The sequence below is a fragment of the Podarcis muralis genome, chromosome 2 (genome assembly GCF_964188315.1).
Source record: "Podarcis muralis chromosome 2, rPodMur119.hap1.1, whole genome shotgun sequence".
In the NCBI taxonomy this organism is placed as follows: Eukaryota; Metazoa; Chordata; class Lepidosauria; order Squamata; family Lacertidae; genus Podarcis; species Podarcis muralis.
Window position 1 is genome coordinate 6,920,636 of NC_135656.1, and position 23,729 is coordinate 6,944,364.

General features: G+C 44.6%; 2 protein-coding genes across 3 annotated transcripts in view; one reads left to right on the top strand and one right to left on the bottom strand.

The window, feature by feature from the left end:
* On the bottom strand, positions 1 to 13,672 carry ETAA1 (ETAA1 activator of ATR kinase). Its single transcript, XM_028721464.2, has 6 exons — positions 13,431 to 13,672; positions 10,897 to 11,034; positions 9,455 to 9,531; positions 7,710 to 7,828; positions 5,099 to 7,104; positions 1 to 766 (listed from the first exon to the last, which is right to left on the bottom strand). The coding sequence occupies exons 1-6, from the start codon at positions 13,579 to 13,581 to the stop codon at positions 654 to 656; spliced, it is 2,604 nt and encodes an 867-aa protein (XP_028577297.2). The 5' UTR covers positions 13,582 to 13,672; the 3' UTR covers positions 1 to 653.
* Positions 12,886 to 23,729, top strand: part of LOC114593004 (keratin, type II cytoskeletal 6A-like) — a 22,761-nt gene continuing 11,917 nt past the window's right edge. The window contains exon 1 of one of the 2 annotated variants that reach the window (XM_077923821.1): positions 12,886 to 12,957. Coding sequence is in view for 1 of the 2 variants with exons in the window: in XM_077923820.1 (XP_077779946.1) it covers positions 22,462 to 22,899 (438 nt within the window). In the remaining variant the exon portion in view is untranslated. Of the gene's footprint in view, positions 12,958 to 22,371; positions 22,900 to 23,729 lie in introns of those variants that run through there. The other variant, XM_077923820.1, reaches the window with a different exon arrangement.

Sequence of the window (23,729 nt, forward strand, 5' to 3'; positions counted from 1 at the left end):
TAGAAGCAGTTGCCGTTTTTAATCACATTTTACAAAGTATACGTAATTTACAAAGATAAATAAATCTTAGAAAACTTTCCTTCGTTGTACTGTCTGTTCACAAAATAAAAAAAATCACTTTCCCCCTATACTGCTGTGGCAACCCAAAAATAAAAATGGTCTTGAGCTGTGAATAGATGTCTAGGCTAAACATGGCAGTTTTTTTATTTATTCTATGGCTACATGCCACTAACTGCTCCGTTTGAAACAATGCCAACAAAAGCCCTAGAATAAATAGCATAGTTGTTTTGTATTGGGAAAGAGTTTGCAACAAGATTGCTATTAAATTCAAATACCTTGAGACACTGGACTTTTCACATAAACCCAGATAAAAACTGTCACATCTTTGACATGGCACAGTTGATGCCAAACTTCTTGTTAAGCAAAGTAACTGAGTAGCAGAAAAACCATTCACAGATGTAAACAATAGTGTTTCAAAATCCAAAACAAAATAGAGCAGCTCCTTGCTTGTCAGTTATCGGTATTCCGTTTTAAGAATCTAGACAGAGCAAGGTGAAAAAAATAGGTAGGACAGAATAATAATGTCTGCTTAGTGTCTTTGATTAATCTCCTGCCCATCTTCTGACAACTCCTCTATTTCCAAATCTGCCAACTCAGGTCGGTGCTGTATTTTTGAGCAATGCCTGCATTTTCCATTTTCTCCGCTCAAGAGCTTCTTGCTTTTTCCTTGCAATTTCTTCTTGAGAACACTTTCTGCTTTTCTGTTCTGCAAAAGTAGACATGCATTAGTAACTAAATTATTAAGCGTCATGATCTGAAGGTAGTAAGGCTTGTCTTTCAATGCATTAATGCAACAAATACAAAGCCCGTTGCGTCGATGTCCATCAAGCCAAGTGAAGGTTGATGGTTCTAATACATTTGTAAGTCAGCTCTTCAATTAGATCATCAATCACAGAAACAGAGTTGGAAGGGACCATGAGGATCATCTAGTCCAACCCCCTGCAATAAAGGAATCTTTCACCCAATGTGGGGCTCAAAACCATGACCCTGATATTAATTCTTATGCTCTACCAATTGAATGATTAGGAATCGGAATCCAAGGTACTGTCCAATATCAGAAAAGGGAATAGTGAAAATTGGGAAGAGAGAAACTTTTCTGAGTATGGATCACTTATAATGTGAGTTTTAAACAAATATGATAACAAGGTTGACGGGGGAGAAGACATAACCAGAAGTTGCAAGACTGGGACACGATAACCTAGCAAAACATTTATTTGCATCAGTAACCCACAATAGTACAAAAATTCCTTACAGCAGCACCTTAGAGACCAACTTAAGTTTGTTATTGGTATGAGCTTTCGTGTGCATGCACACTTCTTCAGATACACTGAAACAGAAGTCACCAGACCCTTATATATAGTGAGAGGGTGGGGAGGGGTATTACTCAGAAGGGTGATGGGAATGGGTGATTGGCCGATAGGTGTGGTAAACCTGTTGACGTAAACCTGAGTAATACCCCTCCCCACCCTCCCACTATATATAAGGGTCTGGTGACTTCTGTTTCAGTGTATCTGAAGAAGTGTGCATGCACACAAAAGCTCATACCAGTAACAAACTTAGTTGGTCTCAAGAAACCAGAGGCCTTTCTCCTGGGCATTGTCAGCCAATTGGTGCCAAAGAAGGATAGAACTTCCTTTATGTATGCCACAACAGCAGCAGGAATACTTATTGCAAAGTATTGGAAGACACAAGATCTACCCACACTGGAAGAATGGCAGATGAAGGTGATGGACTATATGGAACTGGCGGAGATGACCAACAGAATCCGAGACCAGGGAGAAGAGCCGGTGGAAGAAGATTGGAAGAAATTTAAAGACTATTTACAGAAATATTGCAAAATTAATGAATTTTAGAATGATGTTGGAATGAAGTTAAGTGGTTTTAGCAGCAATGTTATTAAGGTCTATGTAAAAATGGATTGTTAATAGATGGGAATTTGAAGTAATATTATACTAAGATAAAGGATTAAGATAAGAACAAAAAGGGAAAGGATTTGCTGAATTACCGTAATTTTCGCTCCATAACACGCACTTTTTTGCTCCTAGAAAGTAAGGGAAAATGCCTGTGCGTGTTAAGGAGCGAATGCACTGGATCGGAGCCGTGGCTGCCGTCAGCCAAGCAAAGCGGGAGCCGCTTGCAGGGCTTTGCACGGCTCTAGCTTTGCTTGCTTTGCAGCCAGGAGGAGGGGGAGGAGCCGAGGAGGAGGGAGGGAAGGAGAGGCATGGCAGCAAAGCGGGCAGCAGCCGCTTACAGGGGAGGAGGGACAGACGGGAGCCATAGCGAGCCGGGAGAAGGCAGGCGGTTCAAAGCCAGCAAGCGCTTTTAAAGTAGCCAGCAACAGCTGCTGCAGCCTCAGCTAGCAAAGGTCCGCCCGCTCTCTAAACGGAGCAATGAGGCTGCAGAGGGACAGGAGGGCTTGGATCAGGAAGGATAAAATTTAAGCAACCAGCAGCAGAAAACAACAACAAAAAAACCAACCTGGAGCTCTGAGCCACGAGCGCAGTGAAAACCAGGAAGTAAAAAAAAAGGCTATCCCCCGCTTCTCAGCTGTTTTCAGGCAGGATAGATTTGAGCATTGTCTGGGTCCTAGTGCCCCTACCGCTTTTTTGTGCTCCATTCTATTGCTGCTGGTGGCTGCTTATCACTCAGGCTGCAAGGAGGAGGGCTTTTACACAGCTAATGGCGAATCCCCTGCAATCCAAGTCCTCTTCACTTGCTCAAATCTATTCTGCCTCAAAACAAGGAGCAGAATTAAAAGGCTGCAAACTGTTAAATGGAAAAAACCCCAGGCACAGGGCAAATACCTTAAGTATACCTTTAAAGCAACAGTGTTCTTTCCCTCCCCGCTCAGCTCACAGAAAAGCTCCTTCTCCACACACCCCATGCGTGCTCCTTGTCCATTGAGTGCTTTTCCTTCCCTCCCCACTTAAAACGTGGTTACAAAGCACGGATCCACATGGATCCTCAGGATTTTTGCACTGGGTCACCCCAAACTCACCATCAGATCACATGTCTGTGGCCACAGCATGAACCACAAAAATCATACATCTACTGTTTCGTTTAGAATATTTTTTTTCTTGTTTTCCTCCTCTAAAAACTACGTGCGTGTTATGGTCAGGTGCGTGTTATCGAGCGAAAAATACGGTAATTAACTGAACTGGGATGCAAAAAAGGGAGGTGTGAGGAGGTCAGAGAAACAAGTGAATGAAAGACAAGATATGGAAAGATTGATTTGTTTTTAATTGTTACTCTATTTTTTCTGTTTTTGTATTTTATTTTGTATTTTTTCTTTTTGTATTATTGTAATTTTGTTTGAAATATTATTTATATAAAAAAAAAAACTTAGTTGGTCTCTAAGGTGCTACTGGAAAGATTTTTTTTTATTTTGTTTCGACTATGGCAGACCAACACGGCTACCTACCTGTAACCACAATAGTACATTAAGCCTGTTGCATTATTCTAAATTTTGTTCCCTGTGCGCTGCTAGGCCTTTAATGTCTAACAGACAAGGTGGTTTTATCTGTCTGCTAGTTTGTAACACACCAATGAGGGAGAGACTTAACAATCTCAGCTTTCCTTTTCAAAGAAAAGAAAGTTAGATTAAAATCTTATGCTCCACCGATTGAGCTAAGTGACATGGGTTTGAGTCACATGTTGGTTGAAAGATTCCTGCATTGCAGGGCGTTGGACTAGATGACCCTTGTGGTCCCTTCCAACTCTACAATTCTATGGTAAGTTTCTAACCCACATGGTTACTAAAATGTGTTTGGTTTGGTTTCAAAACAGGAAGTGACTAAAAAAAGGCCTCCATTTCCAGAAGGTGAGGCTTCTGTGCCTAAAAGTTACTACAGTGTGGCTTCCCCAGCAAACATGCAGATCAAGATCTATGCAAGCAAGCAGTTTTTGCACAATTTCTGATCTATGCAACTGCACAAAAACTAATCCAAAGCGCTTATGTCTAGGAGTGTCTAATCCAGGTTCAGGAACTAAAATGGGCCTTAAACAGGGGCTTCTAGTAGCCTCGAGGGCAAAAGCCTGTGGGCCCTGCTAGTCTACCTCTCTCTCGATGTCTTACATCTTCCTCTTCCAGAACAATGTTTGTTATTAAAATAATCTGAATTTGGCAAATAATAATGTTATTATTTTTAAAGCCACCATTTACGTGTTACAAAAACATTTCTGGTGACATTTCTTCTAGATATTTTAATTGATAGTGATTAACAAATACTACAAAGAGAGAGAGAGTGCACTGTACTCATAAGCATTCCACCGCTGGGCAATACTACTGTTATGATACAACTTTAACTAAAACAGCATGAAGTATTGCAGAATGCAAAAAACTCCCAAGAGCAGATGAAAAATATCCACAGAGTGTTCAACCAAAAACATTTTTAGCCCTCGGCCTTCCCCTTTCTACAGTTCCCTGCTTATTTTATTGCTTTCCATCCTACCATTTTCTAAGAACTCTCCATTCTAACAAACTACATTCACGCAAAATACTAAGCCATGGTTTACTGAACAAACTAGGATCGGTGTTGCAAGTCCAGCAACGTAACCATGGCCTATTTCACCAAATATTGATTTGATTATTTAACTGCTCTTGCCTTGCATTTCTGTAGCTGGGGAAATATCTAGGGTATGGCTCTAAAACAACACAGGATTAAGTCAGGAGAGCAGGTCTGGACCTGTTGAGAAGCCAACTTAAACTACTGCTTCATATTCTGATCTGTTGTCTAGAAATAAACCATAGTTAAGTTGCCAGGGGTAGGTTTGGATATACAAACCAACCATAGTTGGCTCAATGTTTCGTGTGAACCAAGCCACTGAGTTTGAAAAAACCAAGGAATTTCAGAAATCTTACGTCTCTTTGATGGATATCACGTGTTGACACGTGACCAAGGGAATAAGGAAATAATTCTGAGATCTTGTTTTTCAGTACTGCCTAAAAAGACGTCAGCTGACCCTGAAAACCTTCCCAGTCATTTATGCTTAAAATGAAGTCTAAATTAACAGTCAGCTTGCTATTCTGAAAACCTACCTGTTTCAGACTGGGAGAAACACTCAGAGAGGTGCCTCTTAAAGACTGGCTTTGTGTTCAGCTGCTTCGCTGTCTGCAGCACGACGTTCGGTGGATTCTTGCTTTCCCCCAATGCTACATTTGTTCTTGAAAGGTTGCCTGCATTTACATTTTTATGGTCCATTCCTAGGTCTTGGGAACTATAGCTCTTCCTGAACGCACACTTTGATTTCTCAGCTGGCACTTGATTAATACTGCCACTATTTTGTACTTTGCTTACATGGCACAGGTTCTTCTGCCACCGTATATTATTAACACTCAGACACATATCTGAGAGAGTAGTTGAGTCAGTTACAGAAGTGAAACAGTTTGCAGGCACTGAACTTGACCTATTGAGTTTCCCTGGAACACTGTTTATGCTGTCCATGTTACACTGTCCCCATCTGTGCTTGTCAGACGTATTTGAGCAGCTCTCGTTCATACGTAGTGTTGTAGCTGTAACAGGAGCATGGAACGAGAAGGTTTTCCTACCCATACGGCTCTTTTGAGGCTGTGGGACGTTAGAAAGTTCTTGCGTGGGTCCTGAGAGGCAAGAACCAACCTCTAACTTGGAAGCATTTCCTATCACCAATTTAGCTTTTTCATTCTCTTTCACCGCAACTTGGCTCAGACTAGTTTTTTCTACATCCCCACAGACTTGATAAAGCAAGTCGTCATCATCAGCATCATCACAGCTTGTGCCCCAAAGACTATCGGAATCACAAAACAATTCTAAAACTTGATCCGAGAACCTAGGCTCGTTCCAATCATCAAATGAAAACACATTCTTCTTTGTCACTTCCATCTGCTTTAGATGACCTGTGCCGGCTTGCTTAGCCACTTTCTTTAGGTCATGAGGCCTTGTATTGGCAGAAACCGTAGATGACTGACGGCATATACTGTGCATACCACTTCTGTATTTTTCAGTCCGTAATACAGGGGCATCAGAATGTACTGAAAAAGCAGATTTTTTTTCAGAAGAACTGGTGCCAGCGACAGATTTTAGTTGAGTAAAGCCTTCCCATATACTCTCCTTTTCAGGTTTCACTGAAGCAGAAATTTTGTTTTGGCTTTTAGAAACGGAATTTAGTTTATTGGGTTTTAAATTACAATCGCCATGCAGGACACCCGTTGCCTTTCCTATCTTAACACTTTGCTTTTCAACAGTGTGTGATGCTGGAACCCTGTTAGAGGAATTTAAAGCTGCACAATGGGCACCGTAAGGTTTCTCGGAATCTATAGTTCCTTCCTTTGTGTCACTGGTTTCATTAGAGGTATGAGCTAAAGTATTTTGTGGAACATTGATCACTTCAGGGTTCTGGGTAATTTGCATTAGAAATGAATCGTCTGGCAGCAAATCAGCACCCCAGTCATCAAAATCATCACCCACAATCCCATCAAGCTTATTTGAGACAACGGATTCTTTCTCAGAAGAGACTGCACTTGGAACCGTTTGTTCAGAAGCCATTTTAGCTTTTTCAGCAGGCAAGTGTTCCATAGATCTCGTAGCAGGTGATGAATCTTGTCTCTGATGTGCATCTTCAATCACAGATTCAGTAGCAGCTGTGAATTCATCTGGAGGGCACCCGTCCTCCAGCAAACTATCGTTCAATGAGCAATCTGACAGGCCTTCGCTCAGCTGACCACTACATTGCTGGGTAGGGCCATCAAAGAGAGCATTGAGTGCTCCTTCAACATCAAGATCTATGGACTTCTGGCTGCTGTTTTCACAGTGCTCAACTGTCCCGGCACTCTTCTTAACTTCTCCGAGGGGCAAGACGTCATTAGTTTGGGGGTGCTCTCCAAGAAAGTGATGCTGATTTTCCTTCTGTGCTTCATCTTCATGTTCAACTAATCTCATTGCCTCTGATAAAATGTGGCTATTCTGGCATGGAGCCCTTTGATCCTGGATTGCATCAGTCATGCTTTTATCAAATTGCTTTGCCAACTTCAGAAGCTCTTCTTCTCTGTTTCTCAACTGAAGTCCTCTAGGAGAATGAGCATAAGGTGAAAATGCATTAGGAACACAATGCATTTTGAAATAGCTTACTTGTTTTATAGCTATTAGAAAACATACAGTGTAACTCAAATGAGGCACATTTTTTTACTCTTCAGTTCATTATTTTACCCCACTTTTCTAAGGGTATTCAAAGCAGCTTACAAATAAAACCACAGGATTACAAATTGAAATCAATCAACAAATCACCATCAAACAACCTGAAACCATAGTATCAGATAAGCAAATGAAAGTAATTAAAATAAGACAGCAACGACATTTAAAAGCCAATATAAGATAATTTCAAGCCTACATTCTATCTTAAAAATGGCCTCAAACTATAAGGTTTTCACTAACTGTCCAACAGCTTGAAGTTCAATAAAGTTCAATGTGACTTACTCCTAACTAAGCACGTACTGTATTGCAGTCTAATAGCAGATATAGAGGAAGGGCAGTAGATCTTCACCAGCGGAGTGTTTCATAATCATGGAGCTACCATTGTGAAGAGGGAAATCAATCTCTTTTAGGTTACAATATCTACAAGTTTCGTGGATTTAATTACCATTCTGAAAGAATTCATTTTGGAATAAAACACACCTTGCGCCATTTACTTTTGTTCTACATCGTACTTTTGGCATTCCAGGAGTACACGGAATTGCATCATCACCAATCCAAAACCCAAGAAGAGATCCTTCAGAGCAGGCAGGTTTTTCATCCTGAACAGTAAGAATCAAATATGTGAACAGCCTTATTAAACATGAGTATCAATCAATTGTACCAGCTTTCAAAACTATTTTTAAAAGCATTTATTACAACATTCATATTCTGCTTTTCTCATCAAAAAGTAGCAGTAGTAACAGTAGTAGTAATAATAACAATACTATTAACATAGTCCAGGCATTACCGCCAATAGCGTTAATACAAACTTAATTTTATTTGTATGCCTTCTTTTCATAGTTCAAACCACACTCAAGGTGGCTTACATGAAAAAAATTACATAGTTATAAACCTAACAAAAGTAGACACAAATAATCAAAACATCAAAAGTACACAACTAAATTAAACAATCTCCATTTAAATCATAGTAAGATCTAAAATAAAGATACAAAACTTAATATTGACAACAGCAACAACCACCCCCAACAAAACCCTCTAAATAATATCCTAGTCCAAGAGACAAAGTGAACAACAGAAAAATACCAAGGGCAAAATTTCAAAATGACTGCAGAGTACGTCCATAGAACAAAGATTTGACTACCCCACTCCAAAATCCTCCTTAAAAAGCCACACCCCCACTGCCAGCTGAAAACCAAGCAATGACGTGGACAGGTGGGTCTCTCTATGGAGGATGCTGCACAGCTTAGGAGCCATAGTTGGAAAAAACAAACCACTGTTATACTTCAGGTTGAAACTGAGGTAGAGGAGAAGGAAGAGAACACCATCAGTTCTTGAACACAAAGTGCAGTGAGCAGGCATTGATGTCAAGGTCTACAACGCTGCAGAGGGCTTGGTGCCACTCTCTGGAGCCTTCTGGTCCTTCTCCTCCTTGCTGTTACTGCCTGTTCACGTCCCGTTTCTATGAGCATGCAAGGAATGACAAGAGTGAGGAGATGGAACAGCATCCTCTGCTTACCTTGTACTCTTGCTCTGGGGAATTACCATAGGCAGATTTGAGTTTGAAGAGAGGGCAGTCATGTTTCATGGCCCCGGGAACTCTTTCCTTGTAGTCTGCTGGTACTATTGGGTTGTATCCAACTAAGTTCTACTCAGAGTAAACCCAGTGAAATTAATGGATCCAAGTTAGCGATTTCCATTAATTCCAATGGCTTTATTCTGACTATGACCAATGCTGGATACAACCCACTCCCTTTAATACTTAAGTCAGGTTGTGGCTGCTGACAGGGTTAAAGAAACACTATGCTTAGGGGGGAAACAAAGGTGAAGAAGCAAACCAAAGAGGGCACCCCGTGTCACAAGCCCAACTGAGAACCAAGCATGAGCAGTAACCACAGAATGCTGATTGTTAATGACCTGTTTTGAGGGAATAGCTGGCTAAAACTCCAAACAAAGAGTCCACCTCGTTAAGAAAGAGAATGGTTGGTTGCAGGTCTCACTTGTATCTCCCAAAGTGAAAAGGTACATGCTGATATTAATGATAACATCAGTTAACTCTACAGCACTTGAATTTGTAGATATGGTTTACTTTTATCCAAGTTTCCTTTCTAACTATACAGACATTAGAATTTCTCAAGAAGAAACTCCTTTCACAAAGAAGGCTATTCCTGCAAAAGAAAGAAAATGGGTTGGGGCTATGCATTTTTACCTTAGGAAGTAATACTTACATGGGGAGCAATCCGATTAACAATTTCTGAAATCTCTACCGTATGCCCACTAACCAACTGCTTCTTTTGTCCATTGCCTGAAAAACAAAACAAAAACCTTTCTAGCAACTGCTAATCACTAGACGATGGAGATTCCATAACTTAGAAGCAGACTAGCCCCTGCAAATATTAAAGCGTATGACTTCCTGCATGACAGAATTTATAGCGTGATGGCAGTAAAAAAAATTAAACCAATGTGCTCCAGAGTTGGAATAGGAAATCAAAGTTGGTAAATTTTCTCTCCCATTTTTCAGTCACAAGATATCTAAGGCAGTTTACAAATACTATACAAAATATCAATCCAATCCATAATTAAAATCCCATTTGACAAGAATCAGCATTGAGAGAGTGGAATGCCCTGTTTGGAAAGTACACTGGAGACCAGCAGACACTTTGATGGCAGATACACTGCAACATTTTGTTGCAGTCCCACTTGCACCTCCTAAAAATCAAGTACAGTGGTACCTCGGGATGTGAACGGGATCCGTTCCGGAGCCCCGTTGACATCCCGAACGGAACACAAGACACGACAGCACTTGCGCAGGTCGCATTTCGTCGCTTCCGCGTATGCGTGTGATGTCATTTGGACCGTCTGCGCATGTGCGAGCAGCACAACCCAGAAGTAACGCACTCCGTTACTTCTGGGTCACTGTGGAGCGCAACCCGAAAGTTTTCAACCTGAAACGTATTTATCCCGAGGTATGACTATACCTAGATACTTAAGTATCTAGATACTTGAAGAGGGAAAGAGACATGTTTTCTTTATTTTTAATTAGCACCCAGAAACCACAGAGCCTAGGACTTGCCGATCAGAAGGTCGGCGGTTTGAATCCCCGCGATGGGGTGAGCTCCCGTTCCTTGGTCCCTGCTCCTGCCAACCTAGCAGTTCGAAAGCACATCAAAGTGCAAGTAGATAAATAGGTACCGCTCTGGCGGGAAGGTAAACGGCGTTTCCGTGCGCTGCTCTGGTTTGCCAGAAGCAGCTTAGTCATGCTGGCCACATGACCCGGAAGCTGTACGCCGGCTCCCTTGGCCAATAAAGCGAGATGAGCGCCACAACCCGAGAGTCGATCACGACTGGGCCTAATGGTCAGGGGTCCCTTTACCTTACCAGCTCTATAGCACCCTAGTGAAAGAACCTACAGAGTGAGTTCTACAACCAGGGAACCAGCACAAAGATAGCCCAACTCCTTGATGCTACTCACTTCCCCTCTGAAGTTAGGGGTGCCAACAGCAGGCCCTCGGCTGAAGTATTTAATGATTAGACAAGTGCATACAGAAACAGGTGACCCTTCAGACAAACTGGCACTAGACCATTTAGGTCTCTCACCATATATTCCCAAGTGATTAAATACTGATATAAATAAGGCAGACGTGAAATAAGAATGATCATAAGTAGATACCTAGCTTATATGCACTTGGTGACTGAGGATCCCAGAAGATTTCTTGCTGTACATCAGTTTCATTTGAAGGAGAACTAAATATAGGGAAACGTGAACTGGCAGGCAGCTTTCGTTTCGGAGTCTTATATGAACTTGTTTCTGTGTGAATACATGCACAAACAAAAACACTTCTGTAGAAATAAGCAAAACTGTTACATGCAATTTCTGTACCCTAATGAAGCAGTTCAAGATGTGAAACTGATTGGAGCAGATTTACCAATACAGGCAATATTTATCAACACAGGAAATTGTCTTAGATAAAGTCAGACCACCAGCTCTCCAGGGTTTCAGACACAAGTCATTCCCACCTCTGCCTGAAGATACTGGGATTGAACCCGGGATCTCTTGCTCAGCAACACAGGTGTACTACCACTGAGCTACAGCAGAGTTCAATCAGTTTTCTTTTGCCCCATCCTAAATGTTTGATTGAGGACCAATCACACTGGCTTCCCTGGAGCTCTACATAATTGCAGAAGCTATTTGCCATTTTTAAAGAACAAAAGTGCAGCCCAGATTCTAAAAAGATATTAACTTTCTAGGCCCAAGTCCAGGAATACTACACTTCCAGCTCTACAATTCTATGATTCTAAAATGCAGACCAGGCAGTGGGGACTGGATGGACTTTTTTCAGCTCGTGGAAGGGCAGCCTTCCAAGGACTACATGGCAGTGGAAAGCTGGGTCAGAGGCAAAAATATATGCAAGTTTGTACAGCGGGCTGCAATCTATTCACATAAAACCAGTGAATTATCCTGCAGGTCTAGTAACATTACTGGAAGATAATTCACAGAGTAAGGCTCAACCTTTGCACGAGGATGTGATGAGAGGAGTAGTTTCTTGACAAGTACGCTGGTGTCTACCTCCATGGCACTATGGACAAATATTGCACCTGAGGGGGCAATATACCAACACAGCTGCCACAATCAATCAATAGGACACCAGCTATTCTTCTCTTTTCTCTCTTCTCTTACTGTAGCATATTACAATGCTGGCTTTTTAAAACAATGGTTCTCAAGCTTTTCATGAACCACTTGAAAATTGCTGGGGGGCTTGGAAAACTTTTTGTTGTTGTTGTTCTGCATATCAAAGGACATATGCAACTCCTATTTTTATAACCTTTTGTTCTTCAGTGCTGGCTTCAGTTTTTAATAACCAAGATGTTTATGAACTGTAGCTTGGGAGGGTCTGCCGTTTTCCCAAGAGAAGCATTTGTGGGTCAGCGGGCACCTTTCAATCGAGGGCAGCAACAGGCAACTATGAATTTCGAATTAAAACTGATCTGCAAGTGTCCCTTAGCATCTGCACGAGGTTTTTGTTTTGTTTTGTTATTATTACTATTCTAGGTGCCAGGAAGTGCTCTTTCCGTCGGGCACATAGGCTCTTCTGCATGGGTCCTACGTATTAACAGGCAAAGAGTGCTGGGGCCTCTTAAAAGACTTACAAAACTACTGCAGTACAGACCAGCCTTTCCCAACTAGGTGATCTCCATAGTCTTTGGACTCCTGCTTCCGTTACAACCAGCAAGCGAACCGGGGGCCTTGTATAATCCAAAACACCTGGAGGGCACCTGGCTTGTGAAGGCTAGCAGGTGTCGTAGTGAATTTGTTCTGTGAACCACGCTGAGTGTGTGTGTGTACATATGTGGGTGAGTGTACATATGTGGGTGGGTGTGGCTATGGGTGTGTGTATATATATATGTATATATACATATATGTATGTGTGGCTGTGTGTGTGTGTGTGTGTGTGTGTGTGTGTGTACACACACACACACACACACACACACACACAGTAGTACCTTGGGATGCGAACAGGATCCGTTCCGGAGCCCCGTTCACATCCCAAACGGAACGCAAGATGCAACGGCGCATCTGCGCGTGCCGCGTTTCACCACTTCCATGCAAGCGCGTGACATCATTTTGAGGGCTGTGCATGCGGTGAAACCTGGAAGTAACGCGCTCCGTTACTTCCAGGTTGCCACGGAGCGCAACTCGAACGCGCTCAACCCGAAGCACATTCAACTCGAGGTCCGACTGTATATACTGTATATATACATATATATGTATGTATGTGTGTGTGTATACTTACATACCCCCTCCCCATATATATATATGTTTGTGTGTAGGGAAGCCTTAAGGCACAAGCTCCTTGCTGGCTTTCGCCTTAAACAACACACACGGCTATCCCCCCCCCCCCCCCGAGTTATACAAGGAGGCTAATATTATTTTCCCCCAGCCTGTGAGGAAAGCAAGTGCCAGGATGGCACCGGGACCTTTGGCAGGGGAAGAGGAAGAGACCCTTCCGGGGGATGCTCTGCCTACGTGCTGCTTACTCGGGAGTAAACTCCCGCTCAGCCAAGGGCGGCTCGCGCGCCCACCGGAGGCGGCTGCCGTTTTGCGAGGGCGCGGAGGTGACGCCGAGGCAGGCGGGACCCGCCGAGGAGGTCGCTGCCTCGGGGGACTCGCGGGGACAAGGGGCGCTCATCCCCTCAGAGCCTCACCCTCGGAGCCGCGCTGACCGCGGGGACTCTCTCCATCCTGAGCGCCCTCGGCGGGTCTCCGCCGCCTGCTGCTGCTCCGCTTCACGGGGCTCCGGAGGCGAAAATCCTCCCCTTCCGCTCTGGCCGCCGCCTTCCGCCGCTTCGCCGCCATATAAGATCCCCACGGCGGCGGCGGCGCTTCCCCCCGCGAAGCGCGCCCAGAACTCACGGCGCCGCCATTTTGGCCGGCGTCACTAGCCGGCGCTGATTGGCCGACGCCGGCTCTCCGGGAGCCGCAATTGGTCAATACTTAAGCTAAGGGGATTGGAGGAAGCGGAGCGAGCGAGCGTTCGGATGTGCGCGCGGCGAGTGTCGCGTCCAGTAGGGAGGCAGCTCTTTTTTTAAAAGGGGCCACGCTCCTCTCGCTGAACCCCGCGGGAAGTGGGGTGGGGTCAGCCTCAAAGGCTTTAAGGGAGGGACTCAGACACAGGATAATAGATGCCAGGTCTCTCTTGGAGTGGAGCTTCCATGTGCAACTGCAGTGTACCGTGCCCTCCTGGTGGTGCAGCAATGAAACTGCTAGTACATTTCCAAAACGAAGCAGAGTCAGTATGGTTTCACATTGAATTGAGATCCTTGCACTGCAAGTGGTTCGATAATAATAATAATAATTCATTTTATTCATTCATTCATTCATTCATTCATTCATTCATACCCCGTCCATCTGGCTGGGCTTCCCCAGCCACTCTGAGCGGCTTCCAAACAAATGTTAAAATAGTGTAATACATCAAACATTAAAAACTTCCCTAAACAGGGCTGCCTTCAGATGTCTTCTAATAGTCTGGTAGTTGTTGTTCTCTTTGACATCTGGTGGGAGGGCGTTCCACAGAGTGGGTGCCACTACCGAGAAGGCCCTCTGCCTGGTTCCCTGTAACTTGGCTTCTCGCAGTGAGGGAATCCCAGAAGGCCCTCGGAGCTGGACCTCAATGTCTGGGCTGAATGATGAGGGTGGAGACGCTACTTTAGGTATACTGGACCGAGGCCGTTTAGGGCTTTAAAGATCAGCACCAACACTTTGAATTATGCTCAGAAACGTACTGGGAGCCAATGTAGGTCTTTCAAGAACGGTGCTATGTGGTCTTGGCGGCCGCTCGCAGTCACCAGTCTAGCTGCCGCATTCTGGATTAGTTGTAGTTTCTGGGTCACCTTCAAAGATAGCCCCACGTAGAGCACGTTGCAGTAGTTCAAGCAGGAGATAACTAGATGACTCTTGGAGTCCCTTCCAACTTTGCAATTCTATGATTCTATGTCCATGTGAATAACAAGCAGGGCTGGCCCACCCCTGAGGTCAGGAGAGGCGACGGGGGCTGCAGATCCCAAGGTTCATCTTTCTCCTTTCAGCGACAGGGTCACTGCCCAGAAGTTTGCTTCTTTTTTAAAACCTGCCACCCTCCCCTGCTTACAAAACAGTCCTAAGCTTTGCATTATACCAAAAACTGTTTTAAGCAAGTGCAGCTGAGTTTAATAGGGCTCCCCTGGCAAATATACATTTTAAAAAATGCCTTATATTTTCTGCAGCTCAACCCCTAAAATCTGTGGTTTAGGCTGCGCTTCTGTACAAACCCATTGAACTCAATGAGTTGGTTTCTGAGTAGCCTTTCAGGGTTAAGGATGCTCTACTCTGTGTAGGGGGACGCGGGTGGCGCTGTGGGTTAAACCACAGGGCCTAGGACTTGCCGATCAGAAGGTCGGCGGTTCAGATCTCCGCAACGGGGTGAGCTCCATGGCTCAGTCCCTGCTCCTGCCAACCTAGCAGTTTGAAAGCACGTCAAAGTGCAAGTAGATAAATAGGTACTACTCCCGCGGGAAGGTAAGCGGCGTTTCCGTGCGCTGCTCTGGTTCGCCAGAAGCGGCTTAGTCATGCTGGCCACATGACCTGAAAGCTGTACGCCAGCTCCCTCGGCCAATAAAGTGAGATGAGCACTGCAACCCCAGAGCCGGTCACGACTGGACCTAATGGTCAGGGGTCCCTTTACCTTTACTCTGCGTAGGGACGCGGGTGGCACTGTAGGATAAACCACAGAGCCTAGGACTTGCCGATCAGAAGGTCAACGGTTCGAATCCCCGCGATGGGGTGAGCTCCCATTGCTCAGTCCCTGCTCCTGCCAACCACCAGTTTGAAAGCACGTCAAAGTGCAAGTAGATAAATAGGTACTGCTCCGGCAGGAAGGTAAACAGCGTTTCCGTGCGCTGCTCTGGTTCGCCCGAAGCGGCTTAGTCATGCTGGCCACCTGACCCGGAAGCTGTACTCCAGCTCCCTCGGCCAATAAAGCGAGATGAGCGCCGCAACCCCGGAGTCGGTCATGACTGGACATAAAGGTCAGGGGTCCCTTTACCTTTACCTTACTCTGTGTTGGATCACAGAAGGCTTGGGGGAACCTGTGGCCATCAAGATGTTGATGAACTACAATTCCCAGCAAACCCAGCAAGAATAGTTAATGGCCAGAGCTGATGGGAGCTGAATTTCAGCAACATCTGGAGGGCCAAATGTTTCCCACACTTGGATTACAGCCTTTCCAGCCAGATTCTATATGCATGTTTACTCAGTGTGTTCAGTGAGGGAAGCGGGTGGCGCTGTGGGTAAAAGCCTTGGCGCCTAGGGCTTGCCGATCGAAAGGTCGGCGGTTCGAATCCCCGCGGCGGGGTGCGCTCCCGTTGCTCGGTCCCAGCGCCTGCCAACCTAGCAGTTCGAAAGCACCCCCAGGTGCAAGTAGATAAATAGGGACCACTTACTAGCGGGAAGGTAAACGGCGTTTCCGTGTGCGGCTCTGGCTCGCCAGATGCAGCTTTGTCACGCTGGCCACATGACCCGGAAGTGTCTCCGGACAGGGCTGGCCCCCGGCCTCTTGAGTGAGATGGGCGCACAACCCTAGAGTCTGTCAAGACTGGCCCGTACGGGCAGGGGTACCTTTACCTTTACCTAAGTGTGTTCAGTTGCGCTTACTCTCAGTTAAGTGTGCATAGGATTTGCTGCCTTAGTTAACCTTTCTCCATCCACAGTGACTCCCCTGTGTGAATTCTCATTAACAGATCTGTTTCCAGTTAGCAGAGATCCCTGCTCACTAGTCAAACATACTTAAAACATGTGGGGCTCTGTTATGGAAAAATCTAGGTGTGAGGCTGCTCAGTCACCCAGCTTGTCAGGCAGAGCCCGCGGGTCCCTGCGGAATAAAGGAAGGCGTCCAGCCAACCGGAGCAAATAGCTGTAGACCAAAGTTTATTGCGCAATAGGTTCAAAGAGGAAATTTGAACCCCGAGGATGGGGTGACAAAGACTTTTAAAACTTTCCCACCATATCCCAGAATACAGTTCATACAGCATCATTGCTACATCACTGACATGTCACAAAAGGGGAGGAGTTTACCTTGGCAAACATGTCCAGACAAGTCCTTGGTACAAGATTAGCATAAGCAGACATGGCAGGGCAAGACTCAGGTATATGATTAGCATGGACAAATATGTCTTAAGTGCCCACCACCCAAAAGTACAATAGAAGTTCCTTTGCATGTCTGGAGCCTGAGGCGAGTCAGGTGATGAGATTTGGCTTCCTTTGGCTAACAATGAGCCCAGCAATTGTCACCTCTGGGAACTTCCTGGAGTCCTTTTTCAAGGGGAAAATGGGAAAGGAGATGATTTTATATTATTTTTTTCAGCTAGGTAACTTCCCTGAGCTGTCAAGTTGAAAGGATACATTCAGGCATAATATTTGTAATATTTAACATTAAAGATGTGCGACCCCCACCCTGTAATTTCCGTAACAGGCTCCAACTTCTGCTTTTCTAAGGTGTGCTGAACAGCAGGAGGAGGAGTGCAGGTGGGCAAGAAGATGAGCTGATTTGCTAAGGAAGCGATAACTCATATACCTTTAGGCAGGTGCGTCTTATTCTCTGCACCTGCACCACTAAATGTCAAGCTTCACCTGGCTTTATTTTTAATTATATATTTATTTTTAAAATACATCTTTCCAAAGGAAGAGGTGATATAATATTTAAAAAATTGGGGGGGGGGGGAGAGAGTGCAGAATAAATGCAGTCTTTCCATCTTTCCCTTCCATAAGAACACAAGAAGAGCTCTGTTGGATTCCAGTTAATGACATGATTTTCAAAAAAAAAATTATTACTCCTAAACACGGAAGGAGGCAGTTAATTTTTACAGATTGCCCTGCAGGCAGCAGGTTAACGGGTACAGAAAATGCATAACGTGATACCTAAATGTGACTGAAATATACCCATTGCCCTCAGAAGTGCAGACAAAAACTCGGCTAATTTTGCAGTTGAGTGTCTGAAGTATTTCGTGAAGATGGATCATTACAGCACCATTGTGAAAATGTGTACAGTTTTCCAGAGAATTCTTGCGTGATCTCTTGCTTCTTCTGGTCTGTGTATGTATATGATAATTGACCTCACCATCCGGCTGCCCCAAAAAGACGTTAATTGGAAAAACCACCTTTTTTTATGTCTCTTAGAAGCCTGGGTGCTGAAAGTTTATTTGTTCTCTCCTTCTTCCCAGCACACCTTGCTAAAAACACTCTTTTCCTGTAACCTCTCACATACACCCCACCAGCTTGGCAACCTCTGTCTGCCCAGGTTCAAAATTCCCCCTAGATGGGCCATCAAAACCTTTTGTCATGCTAATGCATCTATCCCAGGTGTGGCCCTGGCTTGGAAAGGAAGCTTAGCCTCAACTGGCCTCCAGTCTTCCCCTCAATACTCCAAATAATCAAAAACCTACCATTTATTATTTTCCAGGGGTTTTTTTTGGGGGGGGGGGCATGTCCCTATATATTTGTATAAGCAAAATGTAGGACCTCATAGAGTCCGCCTGTTATGTACTGAGTTGAATAGGATCCAAAAGGCAGCAGTCTGATTGGTCCTAGAACAATAGGATTCAGAATGCAGCAGTCTGATTGGTCCTGGAACAATAGGGTCCAGAATGCAGCAGTCTGATTGGTCCTAGAACAATAGGGTCCAGAATGCAGCAGTCTGATTGGTCTTGGAACAATAGGGTCCAGAATGCAGCCGTCTGATTGGTCCTAGAACAATAGGGTCCAGAATGGAGCCGTCTGATTGGTCCTAGAACAATAGGGTCCAGAATGCAGCAGTCTGATTGGTCCTAGAACAATAGGGTCCAGAATGCAGCAGTCTGATTGGTCCTAGAACAATAGAGTCCAGAATGCAGCAGTCTGATTGGTCTTGGAACAATAGGGTCCAGAATGCAGCCGTCTGATTGGTCCTAGAACAATAGGGTCCAGAATGCAGCAGTCTGATTGGTCCTAGAACAATAGAGTCCAGAATGCAGCAGTCTGATTGGTCTTGGAACAATAGGGTCCAGAATGCAGCCGTCTGATTGGTCCTAGAACAATAGGGTCCAGAATGCAGCAGTCTGATTGGTCCACAGGAGCCACCCAATCCAGCTCCAGGTGGAAGTGAATCCGCAACCTGATTGGCCTACAGGTGAATCCCGGAATTGGCCAATCACGTGGGGCCCATTGTGTAAATAATGTATACAAAGCAGACATTCTGGGGGAACTTCCATTCCTCCTCACCACTATGAGCTGAATAAAGAGCATGAAATCCACTCTCGACTCCGAGTATATTTCACCACCCATAATCTTGGTTTCTGTTGTTAAAAGAATCCTATACCTAGTTTTGTAAGAGTCGGCCTCATGGAGCTCAATGGGACTTGCTTCTGAATAGACATGTATGGGAGTGTCCCATTAAAGTAATCTTATATCCTGGGAAACAGAGGTGTTTCCTCCTGGAAACCGTTCTTGTTCGCTTTGTACTGTAAAGACAGTTGCTGCAGGGGCTAATAAAATATAAAGCAACAAGATCATCATAATAAGAAATGGAAATGTTCTGTTAAATGACAGCATTCATTCAATCCAAAGAAGAACAGAGTCCCCTGATGGTGGTTTGGTGAAACTGGGGTTGTGTCCGAAATTCTCATCCAAACTGATCTCCAGCATTTGGAGTTCCTGATGAACTTCCCCCATTTCTGAAGTGGGATTGATACTTCAGGAATTCTACATTTGATTTCCAGATTTGCTGCAGAGTATCTGTGCCAGTGTGATTTGTGCAGCTCTGAGTTCATTTGTGTCCCCACCCCACTCAAAATATTGTCATGCATTTGTTGTGGGCATTAATTAACACTACCCCCCAAAAGCATACACCCCAATATTCTTTTTGTGTGGAGTTTGACCAATGCACAGTAGCATAAAAACACAGCCGTTAGGAATGTCAAGCAGCGGCTGAATTAAATGGAACCCCCTTTCTTCTGAGGTCTCCCACTATCACAAGTATTTTAAAATACAGTAAGATAGCATCTTGCATGCATTTAACTCATGTGCTTTCAACTATGTGTGTTGAAGGCAAGCAAGTAGGGGAGCTTTAAAGCTCATTTGTGTCAAGAAAACTTGGTGCAAAAATAGCTTTTAAACCCTCCAGTTCCTTTGGAAGCATGGCTGTCTCTGTGTGCTGGGCCTGGGAAGTTCTTTCCAGATCTTGCAGGAACTTGAGCGGCCCAATGAGATCTCATGAGAGCATCGTGGGGCCTCCCTGCAAGCCCTGGGATGTTTGTGCGGGCACAGTTCCAAGAGTTTGAGTACAGTGGAACCTTGGTTCTTGAACGGGTTTGTTGACGAACAAATCGGCTCCCGAACGCTGAAAACCTGGAAGTAAGTGTTCTGGTTTCCAAACATTTTTGGGAAGCTGAATGTCCAATGTGGCTGCTGGCTATCATTTCTGGGGCGCCTGCACCAATTGGAAGCGACGCCTTGGTTTTTGAACGTTTTGGAAGTCGAATGGACTTCTGGAACGGATTACATTTGAAAACCAAGGTACCACTGAATATCCATTTTTGCATATATGTGGAATCCTTGGAACCACCCCCCACCCCCACAGAGGATGCAATTGTGCTGTATTGCAAAGAAATTTCTAAATTGATTTGGGCATATGGAGAATAGTCCTAACGTAAGAGTGATTCATTTATTTGTGTTGGACTTCTTCTTTCCTCTAAGCACAGATGAACACTGAAAGGATCACCAGAGGGCAAAGCAAACTCAGGAGTCTGTGCAGGACAGGCAGATATCACAAAAGATGGGAAGCAGGGTAGCTGCTTGGAAGCACAATGGAGTAGGATGCCTATTCTAAAGAGTGCAGAAAACCAGGGTTGGGGGAACTTGTGGGACTCCAGATGTTGGAGTACAGTGGTGCCTTGCAAGACGAAATTAATCCGTTCTGCGAGTCTCTTCATCTTGCGGTTTTTTCGTCTTGCGAAGCACGGCTATTAGCGGCTATTAGCGGCTTAGTGGCTATTAACGGCTTAGCAGCTTTAAGAAAAAGGAAACAAACTTGCAAGAACTCGCAAGACGTCTTGTGAAGCAAGCCCATAGGGAAAATCGTCTTGCGAAGCACCTCAAAAAACGGAAAACTCTTTCGTCTAGCGAGTTTTTCGTCTTGCGAGGCATTCGTCTTGCGGGGCACCACTGTACTGCTTTCATCACCCTTGACCATTGGCCTTGTTGACTGAAGCTGATGGGAGTTGGAGCCCAACAACATCTATGGGGTCACAGGCTCCCTACCTCAGATGCAGGCAGAAGTGGGGTGGGAGGAGAGAGACATTTCACAGGAGATTTCAGTCCTCAAGGCTTCTGTTTGCAAGAACAGTTTTAGAAGGTCCTCGGGCTTTAGAAGTCTGCATTTGTATTGCATGGAAATTCTTCTAGTCAGGGCTACCATTAGTTTGTCAGTTTCATATGTATACTGCCCTATACCCATAGATCTCAGGGCGGTTCACAACACAAATTTACAATATCAAAAACACAGAATACATAATAAAAACAAAAACAAAGGCAACCTAATAATTTCCCCTTCCACAACACATTCAAAAGGGCATCAGATGTTAATCAGCCAAAGGCCTGTTCAGCACCTGAAGATGTGTAACCAGGAGTCAGCCAAACCTCCCCTGGGAGAGCATTCCATAAATGGGGAGCCACTGCAGAAAAGGCCCATTATTGTGTTGCCACCCTCCAAACCTCTCATGGAAAAGGCACATGAGGAAGGGTCTCAGAGGATGATCTCAGAGCCCAGGTAGGTTCAAATGCAGAGAGGCGGTATACCTCAGTACCTTGAGGTATTGCGGTCCTGAGCAGTTTAAGGCTTTATAGGTCAAAACCAGCAGTTTGAATTGGGAATGGAAACTAACTGGTAGCCAGTCCAGTCAGACCAGGATCGGTGTAGTATGCTCAAACCGTCTTGCCCCAGTGAGCAACCTGGCTGCTAAATTCTGCACTAACTGAAGTTTGCAAACCATCTTCAGGGGGAGCCCTACATACAACGCATTGCGGTAATCAATGCGTTGCAATATGAGCACCTCCTGTTTCTCCCAGTGACAAACTTGAGTATATGGGTCTACACTTGTGGCATCACTGACTTCACAATCGGTGTTGCACCTGATGAAGGAAGACCACAGGAATGTCAGAAAGAAAGAAAGAAAGAAAGAAAGAAAGAAAGAAAGAAAGAAAGAAAGAAAGAAAGAAAATGTGCCTAGTTGAGAATCATTCTCAAGGGAGCTGCCTCAGCAGCTCTCGCTGAGCTTTAGATAGCCTCTTCTATTCCCATCATGTTCAAAGAAGAAAAAGTCACTTGTTAATTTATATGAAGTTAAAAGCAATGCCTTTAGGAAACCCCAGCACTGTAAACTACAGGGTTAGAAAATTCCGCTTGGTTTTACAAGTCCTCTTGGTTTTACAAGTCGTCAGGACATTACGTTAGGTACAACATAATGGAAAAGGCCTCATGCCAGACATACCAAAGAGATTAATTCAGGCCAATTACCTGTGATCTCCAGCTGCCAAACCCAGCTCTCCAATGAGATAAAAAGGGGGAACGCGTGAGCATCCCAGAGGATCCTTTCACCTTGGCTGTCCAGGAGTCTTGTCTCATCTCTCTGTGTCTCTCTCTGTTTCCCCTTCTTGCCCTGAGGAGGAACAATGGCTCAGAAATCAGTCAGAGTCTCTAAGAATTTTAGCACCTCTTCAGCTGTTATCCCAGGTAGCCGAACTAGCTTCAGCACGGTTTCGGTCTCCCGGGGAGGTGGTGCAGGCCTTGGACGTATCAGTGGTGGCTTTGGCAGCAGAAGCCTCCATGGCTTTGGAGCAAGTAAAAGAATCTCCATGGGTGGCTACCGTACTACTGCCAGATCTGGATATGGTTATGGATTAGGTCATGGAGGAGTTGGGTACCGGATTGTTGGTGGTGGTGGCTATGGCTATGGAGCTGGCGCCGGTGGCATCCATGAGGTTACCGTCAACCCAAACCTCCTGGCGCCTCTTAACTTGGAGATTGACCCCACCATCCAGAAGGTGAGGAAGGAAGAGAAGGAGCAGATCAAGACACTCAACAACAAATTTGCCTCCTTCATTGATAAGGTAAGTTTCTCTCTGGATGCCATCCTAAAAACTTTACGCTACTTTAAAACAAGTTCCTTCCTGCTACTGTTTAAACAAGCTCTACTGACAATATAGGGCAGCTGTTTTCTTTCCCTGCTTACAATATCCTACCAACATTTCATCGCTAGAAATAGACACAGCCGTTTACAGTGGTAGTTCAATTTTCAAAAGTCTCTATTGACGAAAATTTTGGTTTTCAAATGCTGTAAACCCAGAAGTAAATGCTTCAGTTTTTGAACATGTCTCGGAAGTCGAACATGCCATGTGGCTTCTGTGTTGAGTTTTCCATATTGAGGCTTCCATATTGATTGTTCAGTTTTTGAACGTTTCAGAACTCAAACGGTCTTCCTGAAAGGATTACATTTGAAAACCGAGGTACCACTGTATTTGTAGAGCATCCTTGCTCTCACATCATGGATCACTTCCTGATGGTTAGTCAGAGATGAGGAAGAACTACAAATCCCATTATCCCTTGCTATGAACACTGGCAGCTGGGTCTAATGGGAACTGTAGTCCAAAATATCAGGAGGACACCAGGCTGGGAAAAGTGCATCTCCTCCCTGTGATCAGAGACTAAACTTCAAGAGACCTGGTGGAGAGACCAAAAGCGTACGAGTGCATGTGTGTACACACTAGAGATGTTTTGAAAAGGTATCTCCAAAAGGAATGGGCACAAACAAAAGCAGTTATGCCTCATTAATAGACATGATAGGACTAAATGTCTTACCCATGTGGAAATTGCAGGAAAGCTCGCAGGCTGCATTCATATTTAAGCTGTTTTGTGCAACTTAACAGCATGACTAAGCATC